Below are 23,320 nucleotides of genomic sequence, written 5' to 3' on the forward strand. Positions count from 1 at the left end.
TTCGACCACCAGACCTGAAAATAAGGAAAACTTCATGAGTTTCTGTATCGCATAAAACAAAGGGTATCATTGTATCATTCGTGGTACTAAATATATTGAAAACCAAATTTGTCCGGGTTTTTTTTTTTTTGGAACACCTTGCACTGTACTTCGTCAGTAGTTCAATTAAAGCTAGCGCAAACGCTCGTTCTTGAGATTGATAATGCGTACTATCGCTAGAACTGGCTAACTTAACTGCTTAACTTAACTAACACACGTTTTGTACTTGCTACGTGCATGCATGTCTCAAAAATCGCATTCGCTGAGCGCGTGCGGTGCGGCGTGAGCAAGCGTACTTGAACAAGATCAATTTAATTTGCGTGAGCGCTCGGCCTATAGGGGTCCTTCTGGGTTCCAGACAGCTGCGACAAAAATAAAAGAATGAAAAGCACTCAAAAATTTTCATAAATTTGATAAAGGAGAGGAAAAAAAACCATAAAAACAACCCACCAACCAGGTGGTTGGTCCTTCCTCCAAAAAGGAAGTGTGTGGGGGGGACAAGAAGCTGATAATTTATTTTACTTGGCCTAATATGTTTTGCTTTTCCCCTTCTTTGTGCACGAAGATGCACACAAGTAGATGTTTTTACTTTTTAATGCTATGTGTTTGTTCATAATCATTGTTCTATTTCTCTTTGCTTTGTTTAAAGCACGTTTTGTTTCTTGGCAGAATCTTCGATTGTGGTGGTGAAGGTAGAACCTGAACCTACAAATGGTCCTCCCTCACAAGGTAAGAATCTAAAATAAGAAGAAAAAAAGACATCAAGTGTCATGGCCCCCGTTGTTTTTTTTGTAATTTTGCTGTACGGAGTTAAAGGGATAGCTAACATTTATTTCCGACTAAAACGTCTGCCAGTCAGGCATCCGTGATCACATCGCAAAATAAAGTTAGGTGCAAGTCGATGTCATCATGAACTGTGCTTGAGCCATGTTTGAACAAAATCGGACCATGCATGCCCAAGAAATGGTTGGGGACACGTTTAAGTCACAAAATGGCCACCAGTCGGCCATGTTGGATCTGATGTCAAAAAAAAGTGCTTATCTAATCCATCATTCATTATTTATGTGCCAAGTTTGTAGAAGATCGGTAAATGCATGTCCGAGAAAAGGTTGAGGACGTGTTGGATACCGAGGGTTTTTTTTTTGGTTTTCTATTTTTTTTTTTCAACTAAAATGGCCCCCAGTTGGCCATCTTTGAGCCCATCGTGAAATAAAATGATGTGCATATGTATACCATCTTGTGTTGTCTCAGTTCCAAGTACGAATAAAATCGGTTCAGACATGTCCGATCAGCCCCAAACCATCTCCAGCTCTTGGAAACACATGTGCCTTCTCACAATCCTCTGTTGGAAAAATTCCTAAAATCCATGCTGAGCCCACCATGTTCACTCTGTCTTTCTTTCCAATTTGTGGAACTTCCTTCCTTTACCTGTTCAATTCCAACCTTCCATTGAGGAATCTAGTTTTGTAGACACTGTCGAGGCTCGAGAAAAAGCAAACACACAGAATGTACATCAAGGGCACAGGAGACAAGAGTGGTGGGAGAGAGAAGGAAAAAACGGTGGAACAGAAACATTGTGAGATCTGTGGAAGGGAGAGGGAAAGGGTGGGGTACACAGGGTAAACAAGATGGACACGACAGGGACTTTCAGGAAGGAAAGCAAAGAATTTGAAGGTGGATTAACGGGGGAAGAAAAGATCATAGTATTGGATAGGAGAAGATAAGAGATGATGGTGACCAGCTGTTTTGAAGACCTGGAGGGAAGAGTGGGATTGAAGAGAGTGTGGGAGTTTGTTCCAAAGGTGGGGAAAAAGAGGAATGAAAGAGTGAAGGTGAGCAGTGATTCTTAATTTTGGTAGTTTTACCAGAAGGGAGTTGCTGGCGGACCTTGAGCACCCTACGGAAATATGGGGGGGGGACTGGGGACATATCTCAGACAGAGCAGGGGGGCGAGGCCAGAGAGGAGACAGTTGAAGACAGAAAGACCACTGACCTGCCTGCGGTCAGAGAGTGAGAGACCCAAAGACTCAGCCTCATTGTGGGAGATGCCAATGATCTTAAATGCCTTGGTTTCCACAGCGTGAAGCCGAGAAAGGTGAGAGGCGGGAGCACCAACCCAGAAGGGGAGAGCATTACTCCATCAGGCTGTAGATGAAAACTTTGTATATTGTCAGGAACTCAGCTGTGCCAAGGTACGACTTTGCATGACGGAGGATGCCCAGTCAGTGACGGGCTTTGGAGGCCAGCTTGGAAATGTGGCTTTCCCAGGAAAGATCATTGTAGATAGTGAGACCCAGAAAATTGAGTTGAACTTCTTCAAGAGAATGGTTGAGAAAGTAGATGGGGGTTGGGGGGAGGGGTTTCCAGACGGTCCTTTTGAAGAGTCGTAGTAAGAGTGTGGGATTTTTTCAGGGGTTGAAAGACATGCTCCACGTGTTGGACCAGCTTGTGATTTTTATCTAGATCTGCAGAGAATGAAGGGGCTGCTGCTTGCTGATCTGAGGGATGACAGATGGTATGGCAGAGGATGGAGTCATCAGCAAAGTGATAGAGGATTTTCCAGATTCAGAGAGATCATTGATGAAAACCAGAAAAAGAACAGGGCCCAGAACTCTACCTTGAGGAACTCCAGCCTGAACAGGAAGAGGGGATGAAAGAACTCCATTTAGGGCCACACATTTACTGTGACAGGAGAGGAAGTCTGCGAGCCATGAGTGGATATGGCCTTGGATTCCCCAGGAAAAGAGTTTGGTGAGCAGGGCAGGGTGCCAGACCGTTTCGAAGGCATGCAGTACGTTTTGGGAGATTGCTCTAATTTCTTGTCTGGCATTGAGGATCTCCATCCATTGTTGGGAGAGTAGAAGCAGCATATCAGGGTAGAGTGATCTGGTCTGAATCCAAATTGATGATTGGAAATCAGGCCATTGGAGAAGAGGAAGGATTTAATGTCTGAAGCGATGATGGATTCCATAATCTTGCTGATGATTGGGAGAAGGCTGATTGGTCTGTAGTTGCAGGGATCTGTTTTTGCACCTTTTTTAAGTAGGGCAGTTATGTTTGCTGATTTCTAAGCAGATGATCTTGAGCAAATGAGAGGGTGAATAGAACAGAGAGGGTGAGCAAGAGTAGCAGAGCAGGTTTTTAGGACACGTGAGCTGATGCCGTCTGGACCGGTTGCAGAATCTGAGTTGAGATTTGACAACAAGCTCTCCACCTTGTCAGGAGAAAAGGACACAGAGTCCAGGAACAGCTGGGTGTGACTGGGGAAGGTGTGAACAGAAAGTGACGGGTTTGGGACGCAAGATTTAGAAGCAAACACGGAGTTTAGACATTCAGCCTTTTAATGTGTGGTATCAGCAGTGCGACCATTTGAGGTAAGTGAGGGGATGGAGAGGGAACATACACCAGAAACAGACTTAATTGGACGCCACCAGGATTTGGAGGAGGGAGACAGGTTTGAGAGTTCAGACTTGAGATTCAAAAGATGTTGGTAACATTCTCCCATCTGATATAATCTTCCATCCACACCTGCAATATTTTATACCCCCATTAATCCAATGTAACCCAACCCTCTTACTTGCATGTTTCCTCGACTCTTTTCTCCTCATTCCCTTGCTTCTTGTATCCACCTCTGGTACCACTTGCCCTCTCCTTGCTCTTGCATGAACTGAGTTATTACATTGAATATGAATTTTTTTTTTTTTTAAATCAAGAACAATCCTTAATGCTTAATGTGGTATTTATCAAATTATTAAAATGCTGTACTGCTCTAACGTTGGATGTTGTGCAGGTGAAACTGATCAAGTTGAGGGGAGATGTCTCCATGATAACTCCCTTCCAACTTCAAACACAATCCGTGTGAAGGAAGAGCTCAGTGAAGATTCTTGCAATGCCAATGGTGAGCTCACAGGCTTGTTAAGTATAGAATGATTGTATCTTGAATTTCCTGTTTCTTGTTACTCCTTGTTCAGATTTGTTTAATCCGGAACATATCGAGATAATTTCTCTTTTGAAAAAGATCAAAGTTTGCTCTCAAAAGGATTTTGTTTACAAAGTGAAACTTCGGCATCAAAAAGACACGAGAGGTTTGATGAGAGTTGTCTTGGTTGTGTTTCGAGATCAATTTACTGTAAGGTGTGCGATTGGTGATTTTGGAAGAAAAACCAATGATAAGATCTTCTCAGAGGATGATGTGTGGTGTGTGCTTTGTGATAAAACATTCACTCACCCTCAATCAGTAATTCTTGTCACTGTTGAACAGATATTGTCGCAAACACATCGTGAATAGTGAATACACCACCAGAAATCTTTCTATGACAAAACTGTTTTTCCTGCATTTGTTAAACTACAAAATAAGATGAAATAATTTTTTTCCCTTTCACCCAAGTTGCTGCAGTAGGTGATTTGAATCAATTAGGACACACTGTCTTGTTGAAATACAGGAACTTGTGGTGTCATGTACAACCAAATCAGGTGTAAAGAAGTGCCAGATTGAACTGAGTTATATAATAATACAGGAATAGAAATCAGGAAATCAAAATGAATTTAATGGCAATGGAAAATGATTAAGGTTTATTTATTTAGTACCTCGCAAATACAACCCGTTGCTTCGCTGATGGGAATATTGGGTGGTAAGAAGGAGGAGAGGGAGAGAGGAGGGAAGATGAGGTGAGGGGAGGGAGGGAGCAAGGAGGGAGGAGTGGTGCGGAAAGGGAAGTGGGGAGTGGGGAGGGGAGTGCAACAGAAGGCTGGGTGACACAAGTGTCCGTCCATGGATGACCACCGTCCAGATTTATTCGGAGGCAGAGAGATGGAGATCGAGAGATATAGAGAGAGATAGAGATAGGGTGTGGGAGAATGCTGCATTTAGGAGGGGGTGGAGCGAGAATCAGATAAGAGGGATGGCGATAGGGGAGTTAGCAGAGAATATGTTATGCTTTATGAACAACACACACAGTATTAGTGCTTGGTCGATATCGGCAATTCTTCAGGAATCGGAAGATTGGAGTCGGTGTGATTACCGACAGCAGTACGTACTGTATACATCCCAAAAACCTTGAGTAGCTTTCCTCATTATTTTGGGGGCATTTCAACAAACAGATTATAAAAACAACGTTGCATTATAGATGTTTCAAGGAGATGTACATAGACTATTAATAAAAGCTGTCAATCGTCGTGTGACGGGCAAAAAAAAATTGGCTCTGTAATTTAGAAAACACGTTGACACGGCAAACGGCTCGGAAATCGGGTGTAATCGGCTTCAAAATTTTAAAACTCACAAAGTTAAACCACATAATGTTTCTACAGCAAACCCGGTTCATAGTAAGATAACCAATTGTTTTAGAAACAGCTGTGAGGACAAAGGAAAATAAAACGTGATCGCTCGTACGCTGCTGAGGTTAAAAGTTAAAACCTACTCAACCTGTATGTCTGTCCCTCCATCCTCACCATACCAAGGTAATGAGTTACAGGAGCATTAATTATTGACGTCACATGTTCCAGGAGTTCCCGACTCCATTACAGCGTCAGTTAAATTTGTTTTTTTTCACATTTAAAAGCAATGGTTGGTTTCCCACTCAGATTGTTAAATCACCGGGTGAGGAGCCTCCAATTCTACGTGGCAAACATGGCTTGTTCCAAGTTCTGTACAAAGCTCCGCACGGATAAACTACACGAAAAGGAGAACCACAAATGTTCAACTGAAAAATTAATAAAATTGAATTCAAAAATATATCGATCCAGAGAGAACACAAAATGTCAGTCTCTACTTTCAATGCTCAAACCAACATGGAGGAACTCCGAACACGAGGTCGATGGAGGTTTTGTTGTTGTTGTTTGTTTCTTTCTTTTCCTCTTGTTACCTCCGCCACCCAAGGTGAAGAAGGTCATGTTTTCACCCCTTTCTTCTCTTTGTTAATTGCCAGAATCCTTCGGATTTCGGCAATTATGTTGGTCGGTTGTGTGTGTCATTCTGTCTGTCTGTCTGTCTGTTTGTGTGTTTGTTTACCCTGCAGCAGCCACACCGTTTCAGCAATCATGACCAAACTGGGTACAGACGTCGGCCATGGTCCAACTTAGACACTTGTCGTTTTTGGGGAATCTAGGTCAAAGGTCAAGGTCACAAAAAACCGAAATTCTTATTTGCGCAATAACTTCCGCTAAAATGGTCATATCGTCTTCAAACTAAATCCTAATTGTGCATCTTCCAATACTGCATCCAACCATATGTCTCATTGGGGAGTCACACCACACCCTTCTTAGCAGTCAGGGGTCAAATGTCGGGGGGGGGGGTCAGGTCAAAACTTTCAAATTGCGATAAAAACGCCATTTCAAGTCCGATTGACTTCCAAGTTATGATCATGACCAAACTAAGTGCTATAACTCATTAAACAGTAGCACTATCGACTTATAAGAACCAAATTGATTTCCAGGTTTTTGTTTTTTCAGAGATCATGGAGATATGACAAAGTTATTACGGCAATTCTTTGCTCAACGAGCAATTTCATTTTTTTGTTTGTATGCAGGATATCTCAAAAAGTTGTCGACGGATTCGGATGAAATTTGATGGGTAAGTTGGGTGTGTGACAAGGACGAACTGCTTAGATTTTGGTGAAGATTTGGATCCGGATCTGGCTACCAGAAAATTTTAAGTGATTCTTCACCATTGAGAGATAGGGCCAAAAACGATATGTAGCACGATATTTCATAAATGTATTGGACCCGATATGTTCTCGTGGATGAGGCATTGCGTGGCGGAGGTATGCGCTCTACCGAGTGCCCTTCTAGTTTTTTAATATGTATATATGCCAAAGTAACGGGTAGATAACGAAAGCACATCGCACAAAAAAGTGGTCGAAAAATGAAATTGCACAACATTTTCAGCTGGTGAAGCAACACCAAAGGGATCGCACGTCATCGTGTCATGAGCCCAACACAGTCGGTCGATGTGAGATGTGTATGATTTTTAGATCCTCGTGGAGGATCTCTAAGTCTTACTCACGTTGTTGTTCTTGTGCACTTTTTTTTGTTTCACAGCCTACAGTTTTCATCGAAACTTCCTGAAACTTGGCATATGTATGTAAAAAATACCCTGCGCAGACAGTAGCCATCTCAGATTTTGAAAATTCCTCCTAGAAAAAAAGTTATGACGTCAAAATATCTCCGTGAATGGAACTCGCCTAAAAAATTATCTTTTGTTTCACAGCCTACAGTTTTCATCGAAACTTCCTGAAACTTGGCATATATATGTAGACATACCCTGCACAGACAGGAACCATCTCCGATTTTGAAAATTCATCCGAGAAAAAAAGTTATGACGTCAAAATATCTCCGCTAATGGAAATCGCCTAAAAAATTATCCCTGAAACTAGGCAAGCTTTTTGAATTCTGTTTGTGGGAATCGAACAGGGCATTAGCAGAGATGAATTACTGCACATATGATACATCACTATGATGTCATATCAATTTTATGACGTCATTCCTATTTTTTGACATTTTTTGTTTCACAATCCAGAGTTTTCATCGGATCTTCGTGAAACTTGCCATGTATATGCAGAAACCCCACGCACAGGCAGTAACCATCTCTGATTTTGGAAATTCTTCCTAGAAAAAAAGTTCACGTCATAATATCGCCGCTAATGGAAATCGTCTGTACCATTATCTCCTAAACTAGGCAAGCTGTTTGAATTTTGTTTGCGAGAATCAAGCCGGGCATTAGCACAGATAATTTATCGCAAACCTGATGCATCAGAATGACGTCATATTCGTTTTTATGACGTCATCATTAAGAGGACGAGGATCTTAGCTCATTTGAGCTTGTTTATTTTATTTTATATGTATCTATGTCAAAGGCATTCAGTAATATGAGTGAGAAAGTGAAAAAAAAATCCAAAAAACTTCATTGCTAAATCTTTGTGGCCTGTTCCAAGTCAAGGCATGATTTTGCAGGCCAAAAAAACATGGCAGTTTCAAACCTCAGCAATGTAACCCACGATACACCTTAAGACCTGTGAGAGCGAGGTGGCCAAGGATACACCCGATAAAGGACATAATTAAATATGGCCATTAATTATCTTCAAAAGGGGAGTTTTAATGAAAACAAACATCCAATTTTCACTCATGCACTTTGTTGGAGTTCTCTTAGTATGCATGCGAAGGTTCAGGCTACTAGGTTTCATGGTTTTGGAATTATGGAGGATACACACACACATATTTACACACATTCTGACATTTATTAGTATTGATTTCTTTGAACCGTGACAGTAGAAGTTGGTGCCGATGTGTTCATGTCCATGAGATTTCTCCAAAGATAAGATTCGCTCTTTTGTAAGATTGTCTGCGTACCTACTGGACTCCGCAGGACTCAAACACTAATATAATCGGTCAAAGAAATATGTGCTGTTTTCTTTAGAGTGGAATATACTTAATATTTTCCCAACACTTGAAACTGAAGAGTAATAAATGAACACGTGATCATGAACGTTCCCTGTGTAAAGTTCATCACTCTAATCCATCTCAATTTGTGGGGTAATGCTTTATTCCTCTGAAGTCTCATCAATAAGTTTTATCATGGGAACTTTCATTCTGTTCCACTTTTGTACCTCTCTTCCCACGAGCATGGTTAAAGTATTTGCAAGAGTAAATGGTTTTCTCAAATATACATTGATCGGCTTCCAGGTGAAGTTTTCATGAAAGTGTAAGTTTGCTGATTCATGGCTGTTTAAAATGCATCCTCATGTGTTGATGATGTTTTTACATCCCTGTGACAAATCTCTTTTTTTTTTCTGACCAATCTTCAGAGAGACAGACCCCGGTCATAAGGATGTTGTCACTTGCCAAGAATGCTGCCACGTTCACTGAAAATTCTCTGCAGCAACACGAGAAATCTCCGGATAATAAACAGAAAAGTATTAATCGACTAGAACAGATGCAGATTCCCACTTCTGAAAAGATATACAGGTGCACCATGTGCAATCAATCATTCGATTGCATTTCATCCTATCAGGTACACCTGAGGATTCACCCTTCAGAGAAACAGTTCAAGTGCTGTGTTTGTTTCCAGCTACTCCCTGACATCTCAACGTATCAGAATCACATGAGGACACATTTTGGCGAAATACCGTACACGTGTCATGTTTGCAATGAATCGTTCGTTCAGAACTCTTTCTACCGGGCACACATGACGACACATCCTGGGGAAAAGCTATATCATTGCATGATCTGCAATAAGTCATTAAAATGCAAATCAAATTTCCAGGCACACGTGAAGATTCATACCGGAGACAAACCTTTTAAGTGCAGCATTTGTAATAATTCATTCAGTCAGAAATCAAGCTGCCAGATACATATGCGGAGACACACTGGGGAGAAGCCGTACAAGTGCACTATCTGCAACAAATCGTTCATTCAGTCCACAAACTGGAAATCGCACATGAGGATTCACACTGGAGAAAAACCGTACAAGTGCACTGTGTGCAGCAAATCGTTCATTCATTCCTCAACCCTCCTGGGACACATGGGCACCCACGCTGCAGAGAAGAGATACGAGTGCACTGTGTGCAGCAAATCGTTTAGTCATGACTCGAACTGCAACGCGGACACGAAGATTCATTCTGAAGAAAGGTCTTTCAAGTGCAGCATCTGTAATAAATTATTCCGTTCTAATGCACATTGCCAAATTCACATGAGGACCCATACTGGTGAGAAGCCGTACAAGTGTGATGTGTGCAATAAATCCTTCAGCAGCGTGTCAAGTTGTAAGACGCATATGAGGATCCACACTGGGGAAAAGCCATATAAGTGCACTTTTTGTACTAAATCATATGCTTCCCTTTCGTCCCTTCTGACACATATGCGAATTCACACCGGGGAGAAGCCATATGCGTGCTTATTGTGCTGCAAATCATTCAGTAACAGTGAACAATGCCGGGTACACATGAGGACCCATACCGGGGAGAAGCCTTATAAGTGTACTGTATGCAGCAAGTCATTCAGTAGGAATGGCCAGTGCAAGATACACATGAGGACCCATACTGGGGAGAAGCCGTACAAGTGCACCGCATGCAGCAAATCATTCACTAGGAATGACCTGTGCAAGGCACACATGAGGATTCACACTGGAGAAAAACCGTACGAGTGCAGTCACTGTGATAAAACATTCCGTGACAGCTCGGCCTGTGGGGTACATGTGAGGACCCACACTGCGGAGATTTACACGAGCAAAAAAACCACCAAACCAGAAAAGGTATCCTTAATCCATTGAGGAACAAACTTCCAAAAACAGGTGCAACTTAAGCATACTACATAGGAAACGAAACAACGGCACTCGTACAGCGCATAGTCTCGCCTTGTGCGATCATTCTGAACAAAAATACCATCAACTGAACACGCTACTATTATGACCCATATACCTGTATCATCCATGCACCCTATTATGTCACATTGCTTCTTGGCAGGGGTTATGAACGTCATAAATTTAATTATTCACTCACATCCGGTCATAGATCCGATGAATGAAGTTTAGTATTTTTGGATAAGGATTTCAATTCAACCAATTATGGCTGGAATACCATTTCACTGATGACATTATCATTATCACCATGGATACCCCAATGGGGAGTTGATGACGTGCCAAGTTTCAATTTTTTTTGTTGAGTCGTTTCGGAGAAAATGATGTCCAAAGTTTTTTTTTTAACTTTAATCCAATATGACTGCCGTACCATGTGACCGATGACATCAGAGTTAGCAAAATAAAATTCTCCATGGGGAGTCCCTCCTATGTTTAAAGTTTTGCATTGATTGGACAAGTGGTTGCAGAGAATACCATTTTTGGATAAGGATTTCAAATTCAACCAGTCATGGCTGTAATACCACTTCACTGATAACATCATTCTTATCACCCTCTATACCCCATGGGGAGTTGATGACATAACTGTAGCGTTTAATTTTTTTTATCATTTCAAGTTTTTTCGGTGAGCGGTTGCAGAGAAAAATATTTTGTAAAGTGAAAATATGTAGATGTGGACACACACACATACACAGAGACAGGCATGCACACACAGACAGGAGCATTGCAATAGTTTCGCATCTCCTTGAGGGTGAGACTAAAAAGGAAAACTACAAAAATAAACATCAGCAGATGTACTCTGACAAATGGGCGAATGACAAAAGAGCAGGAAGATTTAAAAAAAGAACTTGACAGGATGGAATGGCAAAGAAGAGGTCAAATTAGTTGGGATGGAGAATGGGTCATTATAAATGCCCAAGACCAAGGACACTACATTAATGCCTTTAATAAAATGGTGGGATTGAGCCAATCGAACAAATGCAGGTTTTGTGGGGTAGAAATAGAAATAGTACGAGTCACGTCCTTTCGGGATGTAAAAAAAACTCATGTCAGAACAATTGTATATAGACATGACAGCGTCTGCGGAGTAATCCACTGGCACATCTATAAACATTTCAACATCCCAGTCCCAGAACAATCATGGAAACACAAACCAGATCCGATCCTTGAAAATGAACATATCTCAATAAACATGCTCATGCTCACGCATGACAAGATGATCCTATCAAGTGTGAACATTGCAAACAAAGCAATGCATCTGGACATAGTGCTCAAACACAAAAAGGAAACGTCGGCATTGTTGTTCAAGGTTTCAGTTTCCAGTGATCTTGAATTAAATGTTTCAGAAATCAGGAAAGTGACCAAACACCAGGATCTCAAAAATAGGATCACTGAGCCTGTAGCTTATCTGGGCCCTGGCCTAATGTTGTCACTCAAATTTGGTAGCATTCTGATTTTGTGGGTCTGGAGAGGAAGATATTTAAAAGAATCGATGCGATTTTCCCAAAAGTTGACTAAGTCGGCCATTTTGACAGACTTCCACTCACATGATCGGCATGACTTGTGCAATTTAATTGACATCCCTATCCTGGCCTAATGTTGCAACCCAAATTTTGTAGCATTCCGACTGGTGGTTCTGGAGAAGAAAATTTTTGAAGAAATTTACTAAGTCAGCCATTTTGACCTACTTAACGTCATGTGACTGCAATGAGCTTTACAATTCCTGTTACCAGTCAGGAAATGAATGTTGCTGCCAAATTTCAGCCGGATCGGTCCAGCGGTTTGGCTGGAACAGTCAAAAAAGGAGACAACAGACTGACAGACAACAACAAAAGGAGACAACAGTGTGCCATAACAATACCTTATCTGGAATTTAAATTCCACATAAGCTAAAAATGAGGTCAAGAGGACTTGGAAATTGAAGAAAGATGAAATTGTACCAATGATAGTCGGAGCTATAGGAATGATAAAGAAAACCCTCACTGATTATTTAAAAACCATTCCAGGTAATATCACTCCAAACGAGCAACAAGTGGAGGCTTTCAGAGGTTCAGTGAATATTTGGAAAAGAGCCCTCGGAACGAGGCTACGAGAACGAAGTTTCACAGTTTGTTTCATGAATCACGATCCTTTCCCATCAAAAGGAGGTGGAGATTTTGAGTTCTCCCACCTTCTAAAACCCACAAATGGCGATAAAAACCAAATGGAGATGGCTGCCCCACCATATGATGTATGATGTCATCATTTTCAAGCTCTATGCAGCAATGGTATTTGGATGATATTTGTAAGGTTTTGCATCGATAGCTTATGCCATTTAAGAGAAATATATTTTTTTAAACAATTGCCTTCAATCCAATATTATGGCTGTTGCATCGTCTTCATCGTCATGTGACCAATGACGTTTTAATGATTAAACTTTAATCACCATGTTCATTTGATGACATAAAGTTTTGTGTCACTTGTTTGGGAGGAGATGGTTTTTTTTAAAGGTTTTAGGTTAAATTCAATATGGCTGCTCGACTGACTATGTGACCTATGACATAGTTATCAAACTTTATTCGCCATGACTAGTTGATTATTTGTGGAGTTTCATTTGGATGTCTAAAGTGGTTCTGGAGAAGATAAAATCTGAAGTGTTTATTCTTCAAAAAAACATGTGGCTGTCAAACCATGTGACGTGTGATGTCATAAATTTAATATTTCAATACAATTAGGTCATAGGTCATGTATATGAAGTTTCAGATTTTTAGGACAAATATTTTGAGCAAAACAATTATGGCTGGCCTACCACTTCACCAATGGCATTATCGTTATCAAGCTTTATTCCCCATTGGGAGTAGATGACATGTTCCAAGTTTCAAAAAAAAAAGTTTAGCAGTTTCAGAGAATTTTTTTTTCAATATTTGCGTTTAAACCAAGATGGCAGCCGTATCTTATGACCTATGACCAGCAGCGCTGAGAGGGGAGGTGGGGGGGCAGGTGGGGTAACTACCCCGGGGCCTGGACCTAATAGGGGCCTGCGGCTGCTGGTTGCATTATTGCTGGGAGTGCAGCTGTGCCGAGGATACAGTGCCCCGTTTCTAGTAAGCTGGTACTCACTTTGCAGATTTCGGAAGGATATCAGGCTGAGTTATTTAATGGAACAATAGGCGACCAAACTCAAGACCCTAAGATCTTAAGCAAGCCACCTTTACTGTTAAGCCAACACCAAACTACCAAGGACACTATAGCTGATGGCTTTAATTAGATAGCAGGCTTGCGTCAGTCAGACAAGTATAGGTTCTGCAATGTAGAAACAGAAAGCATTAGTCACCTTCTCTTGGGATATAAAAAAACACTCATATCAGATCAGCTGTGCACACAAAGGCACAACATTGTATGCAGAGTAATCCACTGACACATCTGGAAAAAAAACTTTAATATTTCAGTCTCAGAAAATTAATGGAAGAACCAACCAAAATCGATAATTGAAAATGAGGACGTAGTCCTCACATACAACTTTAGTGGCAGAGGTAATAAAGTAAGCTTGAGATGAACAGAAGAAGTGTGAATATAGAGGCAAAGAGACATTTGTGAAACATATTTCACGCATGAGGCATGACGTATGTGGAAAACATGGAAAAGGAAAACGTTTAAAGGATCAACTGCAAAAGTCAAAAATATCGTTAAAAGGTGGAGACAGTTATACTTCAAAATATCAAATCAGTTGCATCCACAATACATCGAGACCCATGAAAAGACAGAATTTTGGAAATAACTTCGCAAGTCAGACAACAAGACCAGTGGGAAATGATAACAAGACAAAATCAAACCCAAGACCAAATAATATAACAAAAAAGAAAAAATGCTCAAAGGTCAAGAAAAACTTACGTTGTTGCAGTTATAGGAGTACGCCAGATAAATCTCTACAAGATGAATGTGAGAGCCGGTGTTTTGAAAGCATTGCCAGTGTAAAGGCTATGTCAGGCGACAGATCCTAATTTTGATGAAAGTAATTTTATCCCAACAGAAAACATTCAAAGATGAAGGAAATAAACAAATGAAAGACCAGACTGAAAAAAAACAGAAGTGAATGATCACCAACAGGTGGAGCATTGCCACCAATGCCACAATGGATTGATTTGACTTCCACTTGGGATGAAGGTTCCACAATACAGCCTTTCAAAGAGATGGGCAGAAGGCAATTGTAGCCCTCCAGGGAGAGCTGGCACTTTCGTCATCCTGAGGATTTTTGAAGTGATTGCACTTGAATTAATACATTAAAACAAAGAAAAACACATGCAGGACAAGACTCAAGTTGGATGAATATAAATTGATGAAAGTTCTGATTCATCCAGGAAGATATAATGCCAATAGAATAAGTCCAATACTGGAATTGGACTCACTCCTAATGTGACGTTGTGCCGATTATCCAATGAGTTTCAGCTGGCAATGACCTGAGTTCATTTGGTCACTCTTCGATTATACGCTGTGCGGGAGTGTCACCTTATGATCATTGGTGGTGATTGTCATGTGATGAGTGCTGTTGAGTATGAGGTAACCTTTTCTCATGTGACAGGTGATGAAGAACCTCTCCAAGTGCCCATTCCCACACGTGGGATAAATCGAAGTGGAGACCTCACTTCTTGTTGAACGTCGGCCCCTCAACTCTCCCAAATAGATTCCTTTACTTCACACTCAAACCACTTGTTTTTGCTGTTCAATATCATGACTTCCTTGGTGCTCAAGCTATTGCCAGTGGTCTGCAGATGAGAATGCATGGCTGAATCAGGAATACACTCTGTGGAGCTTGGCCTATGATATTGGTTCATCCTGGATTTTGGAGAGTGTTGCATCTCCCCAATGCGATGATCTGTGCAGTCCACCTGATCGCAACTTGCACCATATACAACATCACATTTCCTTTCCTTGTGGAGCTCATTCTTGAGGTGCACCAGTTGATGTCTCAGAGTATTTTGGAGCTTGAAGGGAGAGGAGATCCCCAACCTTGAGAAGGATCGTTTTACCCTGTCCCATCATCCTGCAACATACGGTATGGTGACCAAAGTTCTTTTTTTCTTGGCCATTGGATGAATATAGATGCTTAAGATCCTGTGAGTCTTGTAGCACGCTTGTGAACAACAAACTCTAAGCTGTGCATTCAACCAGTTTGTTGCTTAAGATATGTAACTTGTAAGTTCGGAAATGGAAGAAGTGAAGAGAAAATGATGAACGAAAACTTGTAAAAGTTATGGCAGGACACAAAAAAAGTCTGATTAATTCATCAATTCATTGTTTAAAAAAAATTTTTTTTTTTAAAGGTCTTCACACCGATCTCAATTTTCATAACAATTGATCACACTTGTTCTTGTCATCTCACCAACTAATCTACCAAGTTTTGTCAAAACCAATCAACAACTTTTTGAGATATCATGCTATCTATCGTTTTTGGTCCCATTTCTCAATGGTGAAAAAATCACTTGAAAGAATAAATAAAATTTTCTTATCCAGATTCGGATCTTAACCCAAATCGAATATATTCGTCTTTGTCACACACCCAACCTGTTCATGAATTTTCGTCCGAATCCGTCCACGTTTCCAGATATCCTGCACACACACACAAACAAATAAACAAAAAAGACTTCATGCAGAGCATGATACTTGCGAGATCACGAAAACAAGTTTGACCTCAAAAATAATTGGTGCTTTAATTCAATGACCACATATACAAATCCTCTTTGAATTCCAAGGCAATTGGATGAAAATGACGATTTTAGAAATTTAGCCGATGTTGTTCACATTCAGACCTCCAAAATAAATAGTGATTGAATTCAATGACTTGATATGCAAATTCTATTCAAATTTCAAATCAATTGGAAGAAAATTGAGGATTTTAGAAATTTGACATTTGTTGACCTTTGGCCTATGTTGACCTGTTGACCTCAAAATCAATAGCCTTCTTGCTTATGACAAACTCTACCATGTGGTGAAGTTTAATGAAGATCGGTTTAAAATTGTGACCTGTATGCAATAAACAGACAAACAAGAAAACGATGTCATACAGAGCAGGATACTTGTAAAATCCAACCTCCTCTCCAAATGTTTCCATGAATACATTGAGTTGTCCATTTCATTAAGACTGAAATTGACAATCTTATTCAAAGCTGAGGTCAATCAGATGAAAATTGATTATTTTTCAGATTGAAATTGATGATTTAAGAAGTTTGACCTTCAGTTGACTTTTGATCTTTTGACTTCAAAAATAGTTGGTTTCCCAATTCAGTGACACAATATGCAAATCCTGTTCAACTTTCCAGTCAATCTGATGAAAAATGACGATGTTAGAAATTTGACCTCATGATGACCTTTGACCTTTGACCTCAAAATCAATAAACTTCTCAGTTGAGACTACTTCTACAACTTGGAAAAGTTTCATGACGATCGGTTTATAATTGTGATCTGTAAGTGATTGAAAAACAAACAGACAGAATAACAGAATGGACTGACCAATTGCACACATGCACACACACACACACACATGCACAGACACGAAAATTGAGACCAAATCCATGAAGACCAAGTCCAATGGGCCTAAATGAAGCAAGCAAGCAACCAATATACTTGAAAAATCTTCGATTTTCGCAAATAACTGGATGGTATTCATAAAATACGTAACCTGCGCAGTCTTGAGAAGGACTTGGTGTGAGCCAACTCATCTGGCGGCAAATTTGTAATGAAAAAAAATTCAATTCGATTCAAATGAAGACCAAATAAAGTAGGTACTACATTGAAATCATCAGAAGGAACCCAAACAATACGAAATCATCAGGAGGGACCTAGATAGTACTTGGGTTTCAACTGCTACTCCTCTAACCTCAAACCCATCCAGGCGCAGGCAAGTGAGCCTTATTTAAAAAAAAAAATAATCAAACAACGCAGATTCAAAAAAATTAAATAATTCTGGCTGTCAGATCATGGTTGATCAGATTGAAATTTAAAACATATATTCCCCATCAATACTGGATCATAATTTTGAAGTTTCACGTCGATTCATGCAGCGGTTCAAGAGAGACAAATTTTAAAATAATTTTCCTTCAATCCAGAATGGCTGCCAAACCATGTGACCCATCAATTATAAATGAACATTCTGGTATTCCCAAGGCTTGCAGACCATGTGTGTGGTTTCTCCTTGATCTGTCCAGCCGTTCTGGAGAAGAAAATGAAAACATTCTATATGAGTAGTTGCACCTTTGAAAATTTTGTCAATCCAACAAGCGGTTCCAGAGAAAAGGGAATAACAAAATGCAGACACACATGTACGGGACCAATTGCTTAACCCCACTTTTTGCTTCACGAGCGCAGGCTAACAAATGAAAAACCACTTGTAGAATGGCACGTGGTGAAGCGCATACCTCTGCCAGGCTGAACAGTTTTTATACGTCCGATATATATATATATATATATATATATATATATATATATATATATATATATATATATATATATATATATATATATGGGTGTATTATTCATTTTGTATCCCACTAATTGGTCACATCTGAATCAGGACCTTAATCAAAATCAAATCGGCTTGTTCTTGTCACCTAACCAAATCATCCACCGAGTTTTGTCAAAACTCAACAACTTTTTGAGATATCATGCAATACATAGTTTTTGGCCCCATCTCTCAATGCTGACGAATCAATTAAAAAAAATTATTGGATCCTGATCCAGCTTCAGATCATCACCAAAGTTGAATCAATTTGTCCTTGTCACACACCCAACCTGTCCACCAAATTTCGTCCGAGTCCATCCATAACCTTTTGAGATATTGTGCTATATATAGCTTTTGGCCCTATCTCTTAATGGTGAAGAATCACGTAAAAAATTCTCGGATCCGGATTTGGATCTTCACCAAAATTATGCATTGCTGTCCTTTGCTGGTCATCTGCACATACACAAAAAATTCAGAATGACTGCTTTTAAACTGTGGCCAAAAATTGTGTGATAGACAGACAGACAAACTTAACAGACCAACATACTTGGCGAAAAAAATTTTTTCGCCAAGTAAAAACACAAACGGACCCAAATGCAATAAATACCCTCTCCTATGGTTAGGGTAAATATTAATAAAAATTGTATTAACAGTAATAGTAATACTGCAATAAGAATAAGATTAAGGATAATAACATGATTGAGTCTAAAAATGTATAATTAAGGTGAAAAGGACTTTCGATACAATTGTAACTCAACTGCGTAGATGTGCATATATGTGGGACCCATCCCCTGGCCGCTCCTAAGCAAATGTTTTAGTAATGGGGGAAATCGAGTTTCCAGGATCATTGGCTGGATAGAGGTGATGACAAACTGGTTGGCTGCAGATGAGAGACACGGAGTGTACCGTAGATCGTGCAAACATGGATTTGACATAAGAAAGATGGGCGAAGCAACTTTAAAGAGCCACATGCCTTGAACAAAGCTTGCGGAAAGCAAGTTCCGTGAGATCTATCTCCATCATCCTTTCAGAGTAAAGTGACTCGTCAGGTAATACGAAGGATGCAAAGTGCTGCAAGCAGGGGATAAGTTGGGTTGGGAACAAAAAGTACATTTTTCACATCATTCTTCGACAGGTTTATCATCCTTTCATGATTTTCACATCAATTGTGATTATGAAACAACAACATAAACACTCAAACTGAAAAAAATTGAAATAAAGGATGGAATGCTATTCATGAAAATTATCCATCATATTGAAATACTCTTAACTAGTTAATTACGTACTGCATTCACTTGTTCAGCTTTGAAAATCTATTCTGTTCCAGAAATTAACGTTTTGTTTTGTTTTTCTTATTGTGGATTATCTTTACAGCGTGCACAGTGAATGATCAAAGGTGTTCAACACAATCTTCCTTCTGCAATAATGTCACTTCAAAACAACCCCAAACGGAGAAGCACCACCACGGATTGCCACAGCACATGACCAATTGTAGCGACTCTACTTTTATGTGCAAATGTGAATTTGATCAACATATGGGAAACAATTTGAATGAAGGGACTTTTTAAATGCACTATTTGTGAAAAAAGTCTTCAAAAGTTTTAATGATCTGAAGGAGCACAAGACGATTCACACGCGCGAAAGGCGATACAAATGTTCTTTTGCATATTCAAGAAATCTAAACACACGTGAGATTATCCATGTGAACAAAAACCCTGATAAGTGTGCTGTTTGTCAAAAATTCCCAACTCCATCTTCTCTGAAAATACATCAGTTGATTCTTGCTGGTGAGAAGCACAAATGTGGTTTGTTTGTTTTTTTGGAACCACAAGAGCATAAGACAAGAGAAAAAGACCCAATCATTACAAAAATGCAAACTCCTCTCAGGCATAAAAAACCAAGCCACATTAGACCCCCCCTCCCCCCTCCCCGACAAATAATGGATCTGAGGGCACTTCATTAATCGAATGATAAAGCATTTCTCCATAGTGGGTGAGCCTGGCTACGGACCAGCACAGGTCCGTCATATGTTATAATTATAATAAATAAAAAGTTATTGCCTCTGATTTTGAGGTTGGTCAACAATCCTTTGAAAAAAAAAAACAAAAAAAGTGAGTAAACGCTGAGGTGCTGAAAAACATGTGGGTAAACACTGTTTACGTGTGTTTATGCAGGCCACAGCACAGGAAGGGACGGAAGACGGAGTATAAATGCAACACATCACCTTATTTGTTTAATTGCTTTAATACTTGGTTCCTTCGGAAAATGATAAATGCTGCAAGTATGACTCCGATTGGTGATTACAATCTGGAATGAAACACTGTACTATGTTAGTAGGGTAAGAATACTGATTCTGGCTCACTTTTCCCCATGTAAATGAATGGGGGATTTTCAGCGATTCATAATTTTTTTCCCTAAAAATAAATCCCCTTTTTATCCCAAGGTATATTTATTTGTCTCCCCTTTTAACTTGGAGGTTGAACCTCATTGAATTGAACACCTGGGGGTTGAACAGCTCACTCATTGAACCTATAAAGATTTGTTCATTCTCAAATTCCTTCAATAGTTTAATTTTCTTTGCACAATAATCCCCATCTAAAATATTGACAAACAAAACATTTGAATCTTTATATTTTTTAAGATACCCCATTTGTGCCATTACGAAGTGATAAACTTCTCTTAATGCTCTTGTTTGACCACCTCCTGAGCCACAGGTTATTTTTTGTTAAGCCCCGCCCACTTTTCTTTAAGCCCCGCCCACTTTTGTTAAACCCCGCCCACTTTCCACAAGGTATTCAATAAGCCCCGCCCACTTTTCTTTAAGCCCCGCCCACTTTTGCTAAGCTCCGCCCACTTTTCATAAGGTATTTTTTCTAAGCCACGCCCACTTTTCCTAAGCCCCGCCCACTTTTGCTAAGCTCCGCCCACTTTTCATAAGGTATTTTTTCTAAGCCACGTCCACTTTTCCTAAGCCCCGCCCACTTTTGCTAAGCTCCGCCCACTTTTCATGAGGTATTTTTTCTAAGCCACGCCCACTTTTGCTAAGCTGCGCCCACTTTTCATAAGGTATTTTTCTAAGCCACGCCCACTTTTCCTAAGCTCCGCCTACTTTTGCTAAGCCCCGCCCACTCTTACATCATTTCCAGTTCATCTCTGACTCACAAAGAAATCACTAGAAAATTACAGGATGTTATGGTTTTGAAAAATTTCCCAATGAAGGCTTGCCTAGGCTTGCCCAGGGAATTTCCAAAGGAAACCACACCCACCAGTCTTTCTCTATAAAAGCTTCAAACCCAGGCTCCATTTTAAACATTTGTTTTTGCTGGCAATGGTGTTTTGTGTGCTTGTCTCAAACTCTCTGTCTTCTATGGAACTAAACCTTCAAGTTGATGAACTGGATTCAAACCTCTTATCTATTGAGGTAAGATTTTTTATTTTCCTATTTTCAAACTTTGATTGAAGCATACTCATTTAATAATTAAATAACTTAATTAATACATTATTATTTTCTCTCACAGGAAATTGTGTCTGAAATACGAAATGAAAATACTGCTTTTGCTACAACTTGGGGGGAAATTGTTGGCTTGGTTGAAGACCTTGAGTGGGATGACTTTGGTGTTCCTTGGAACTCTCTGTCTTCTATGGAACTAAACCTTCAAGTTGATGAACTGGATTCAAACCTCTTATCTATTGAGGTAAGATTTTTTATTTTCCTATTTTCAAACTTTGATTGAAGCATACTCATTTAATAATTAAATAACTTAATTAATACATTATTATTTTCTCTCACAGGAAATTGTGTCTGAAATACGAAATGAAAATACTGCTTTTGCTACAACTTGGGGCGAAATTGTTGGCTTGGTTGAAGACCTTATGAGCGACCAAGACCCACAGAACGAGTTCGTCCTTGATGACCCAACCAAAGAGTTATACCTTGGAGACCAGCAAAATCCTGAAAAAGAGTTTTACAGCAATAGTACTCATTGTGAGTTATCAAGACAATACCCACTGAACAAGTTATACCTTGATGAGCCAGAATACAAGTTTTACCTTGGAGACTCACAAATTTTGAAAAAATCAGTAAATGAGTTCTGCCTTGATGGTTTAAATAACTACCTTGGAGACTCAGGAAAAGGGTTCTGCCAAGATGGTTCTAAATATGGGGCCTACCTTGGAGACTCACAAATTTTGAAAAAATCAGTAAATGAGTTCTGCCTTGATGGTTTAAATAACTACCTTGGAGACTCAGGAAAAGGGTTCTGCCAAGATGGTTCTAAATATGGGGCCTACCTTGGAGACTCACAAATTTTGAAAAAATCAGTAAATGAGTTCTGCCTTGATGGTTTAAATAACTACCTTGGAGACTCAGGAAAAGGGTTCTGCCAAGATGGTTCTAAATATGGGGCCTACCTTGGAGACTCACAAATTTTGAAAAAATCAGTAAATGAGTTCTGCCTTGATGGTTTAAATAACTACCTTGGAGACTCAGGAAAAGGGTTCTGCCAAGATGGTTCTAAATATGGGTCCTACCTTGGAGACTCACAAATTTTGAAAAAATCAGTAAATGAGTTATCCTTAAGAGACTTTGTAAGTTGGTTTTACTTTGAATACTTGAAATGTGGGTTCTGGATTGATAACTCACAATGTGATACATATCTTGGAAACTCAACGGGAATGTGGTTATACCTTGAAGACTTGGAAAGTTGGGTTTATGTTGGACACTTGAAACTTTTTTGGGGGCTTTTATTTATTTATTTATTTATTTATTATTATTATTATTTTATTTATTTATATTTTGGAGACTTTTGGAGTTGCTATCACTCTTTGGGATCTAAACCTATCGATGTAGTTCTTTGTCGGATGGTGCTTGATGGGAGCAAGATCAAGAAAGTTCTGGGAAGAAAGTGCAGGCTTACTCCCCCTTTCTACGTCATCAAACCTGAAAGCCTTAAAAGACAGAATTGGAAGAAGAGAAAAAAAAAAAAAACGTAAAATATATATATATATATATATTGTTGCGGATTTCGCGCCCGCCGGCGTGCGGACGGCCACGTAACTCGAATCGCGGCACGTCGCCCACCGGACGGACAATCCAGTCGTGACCCTCTCGGACTAACGCCGGGAACCAGTCACGGGTGGACCTTTCGGTCTCACCGCGATCGAGCCAATCAGCCCCCGCGTGGGATAGGGTTGCTCGCCAAATTCGAACTACCTAAGTACCCACGCGGAGGGTAGACCGGGCGATCGCACCTCGCCGCAGGTCGACTTCGGACACGGGCCACTTAAGCGACCCGTTCCGTACTATCAGAATAACCGAGCGGTGTTATCGTCGACCTCGACGGTTCGATTAATTATCGGGCGTATTCAGCCCACTACCAACCCTTTACGTGAAGCAAGATGGGGGTTCAATGGGGGAAAAGACGAAGCGAAGCGGGAAACAGTTCAACAATAAAGCACATTTA

At 40.0% G+C, this 23,320-nt stretch overlaps 1 protein-coding gene across 1 annotated transcript in view; it reads left to right on the forward strand.

The window, feature by feature from the left end:
• Window positions 1-22,866, forward strand: part of LOC147009940 (uncharacterized) — a 71,121-nt gene extending 48,255 nt beyond the window's left edge. The window contains exons 7-11 of the mRNA XM_085861215.1: window positions 709-768; window positions 3,830-3,937; window positions 8,838-15,416; window positions 19,233-21,553; window positions 21,651-22,866. Of these exons, the coding sequence (XP_085717341.1) occupies window positions 709-768; window positions 3,830-3,937; window positions 8,838-10,300 (1,631 nt within the window). The 3' untranslated portion in view covers window positions 10,301-15,416; window positions 19,233-21,553; window positions 21,651-22,866. The remainder of the gene's footprint in view (window positions 1-708; window positions 769-3,829; window positions 3,938-8,837; window positions 15,417-19,232; window positions 21,554-21,650) is intronic.
• Window positions 22,867-23,320: the final 454 nt, after the last annotated feature.

The sequence above is a fragment of the Eptatretus burgeri genome, chromosome 17 (genome assembly GCF_056783735.1).
Source record: "Eptatretus burgeri isolate ZD-2024b chromosome 17, Ebu_testis_v1, whole genome shotgun sequence".
NCBI classification, from domain to species: domain Eukaryota; kingdom Metazoa; phylum Chordata; class Myxini; order Myxiniformes; family Myxinidae; genus Eptatretus; species Eptatretus burgeri.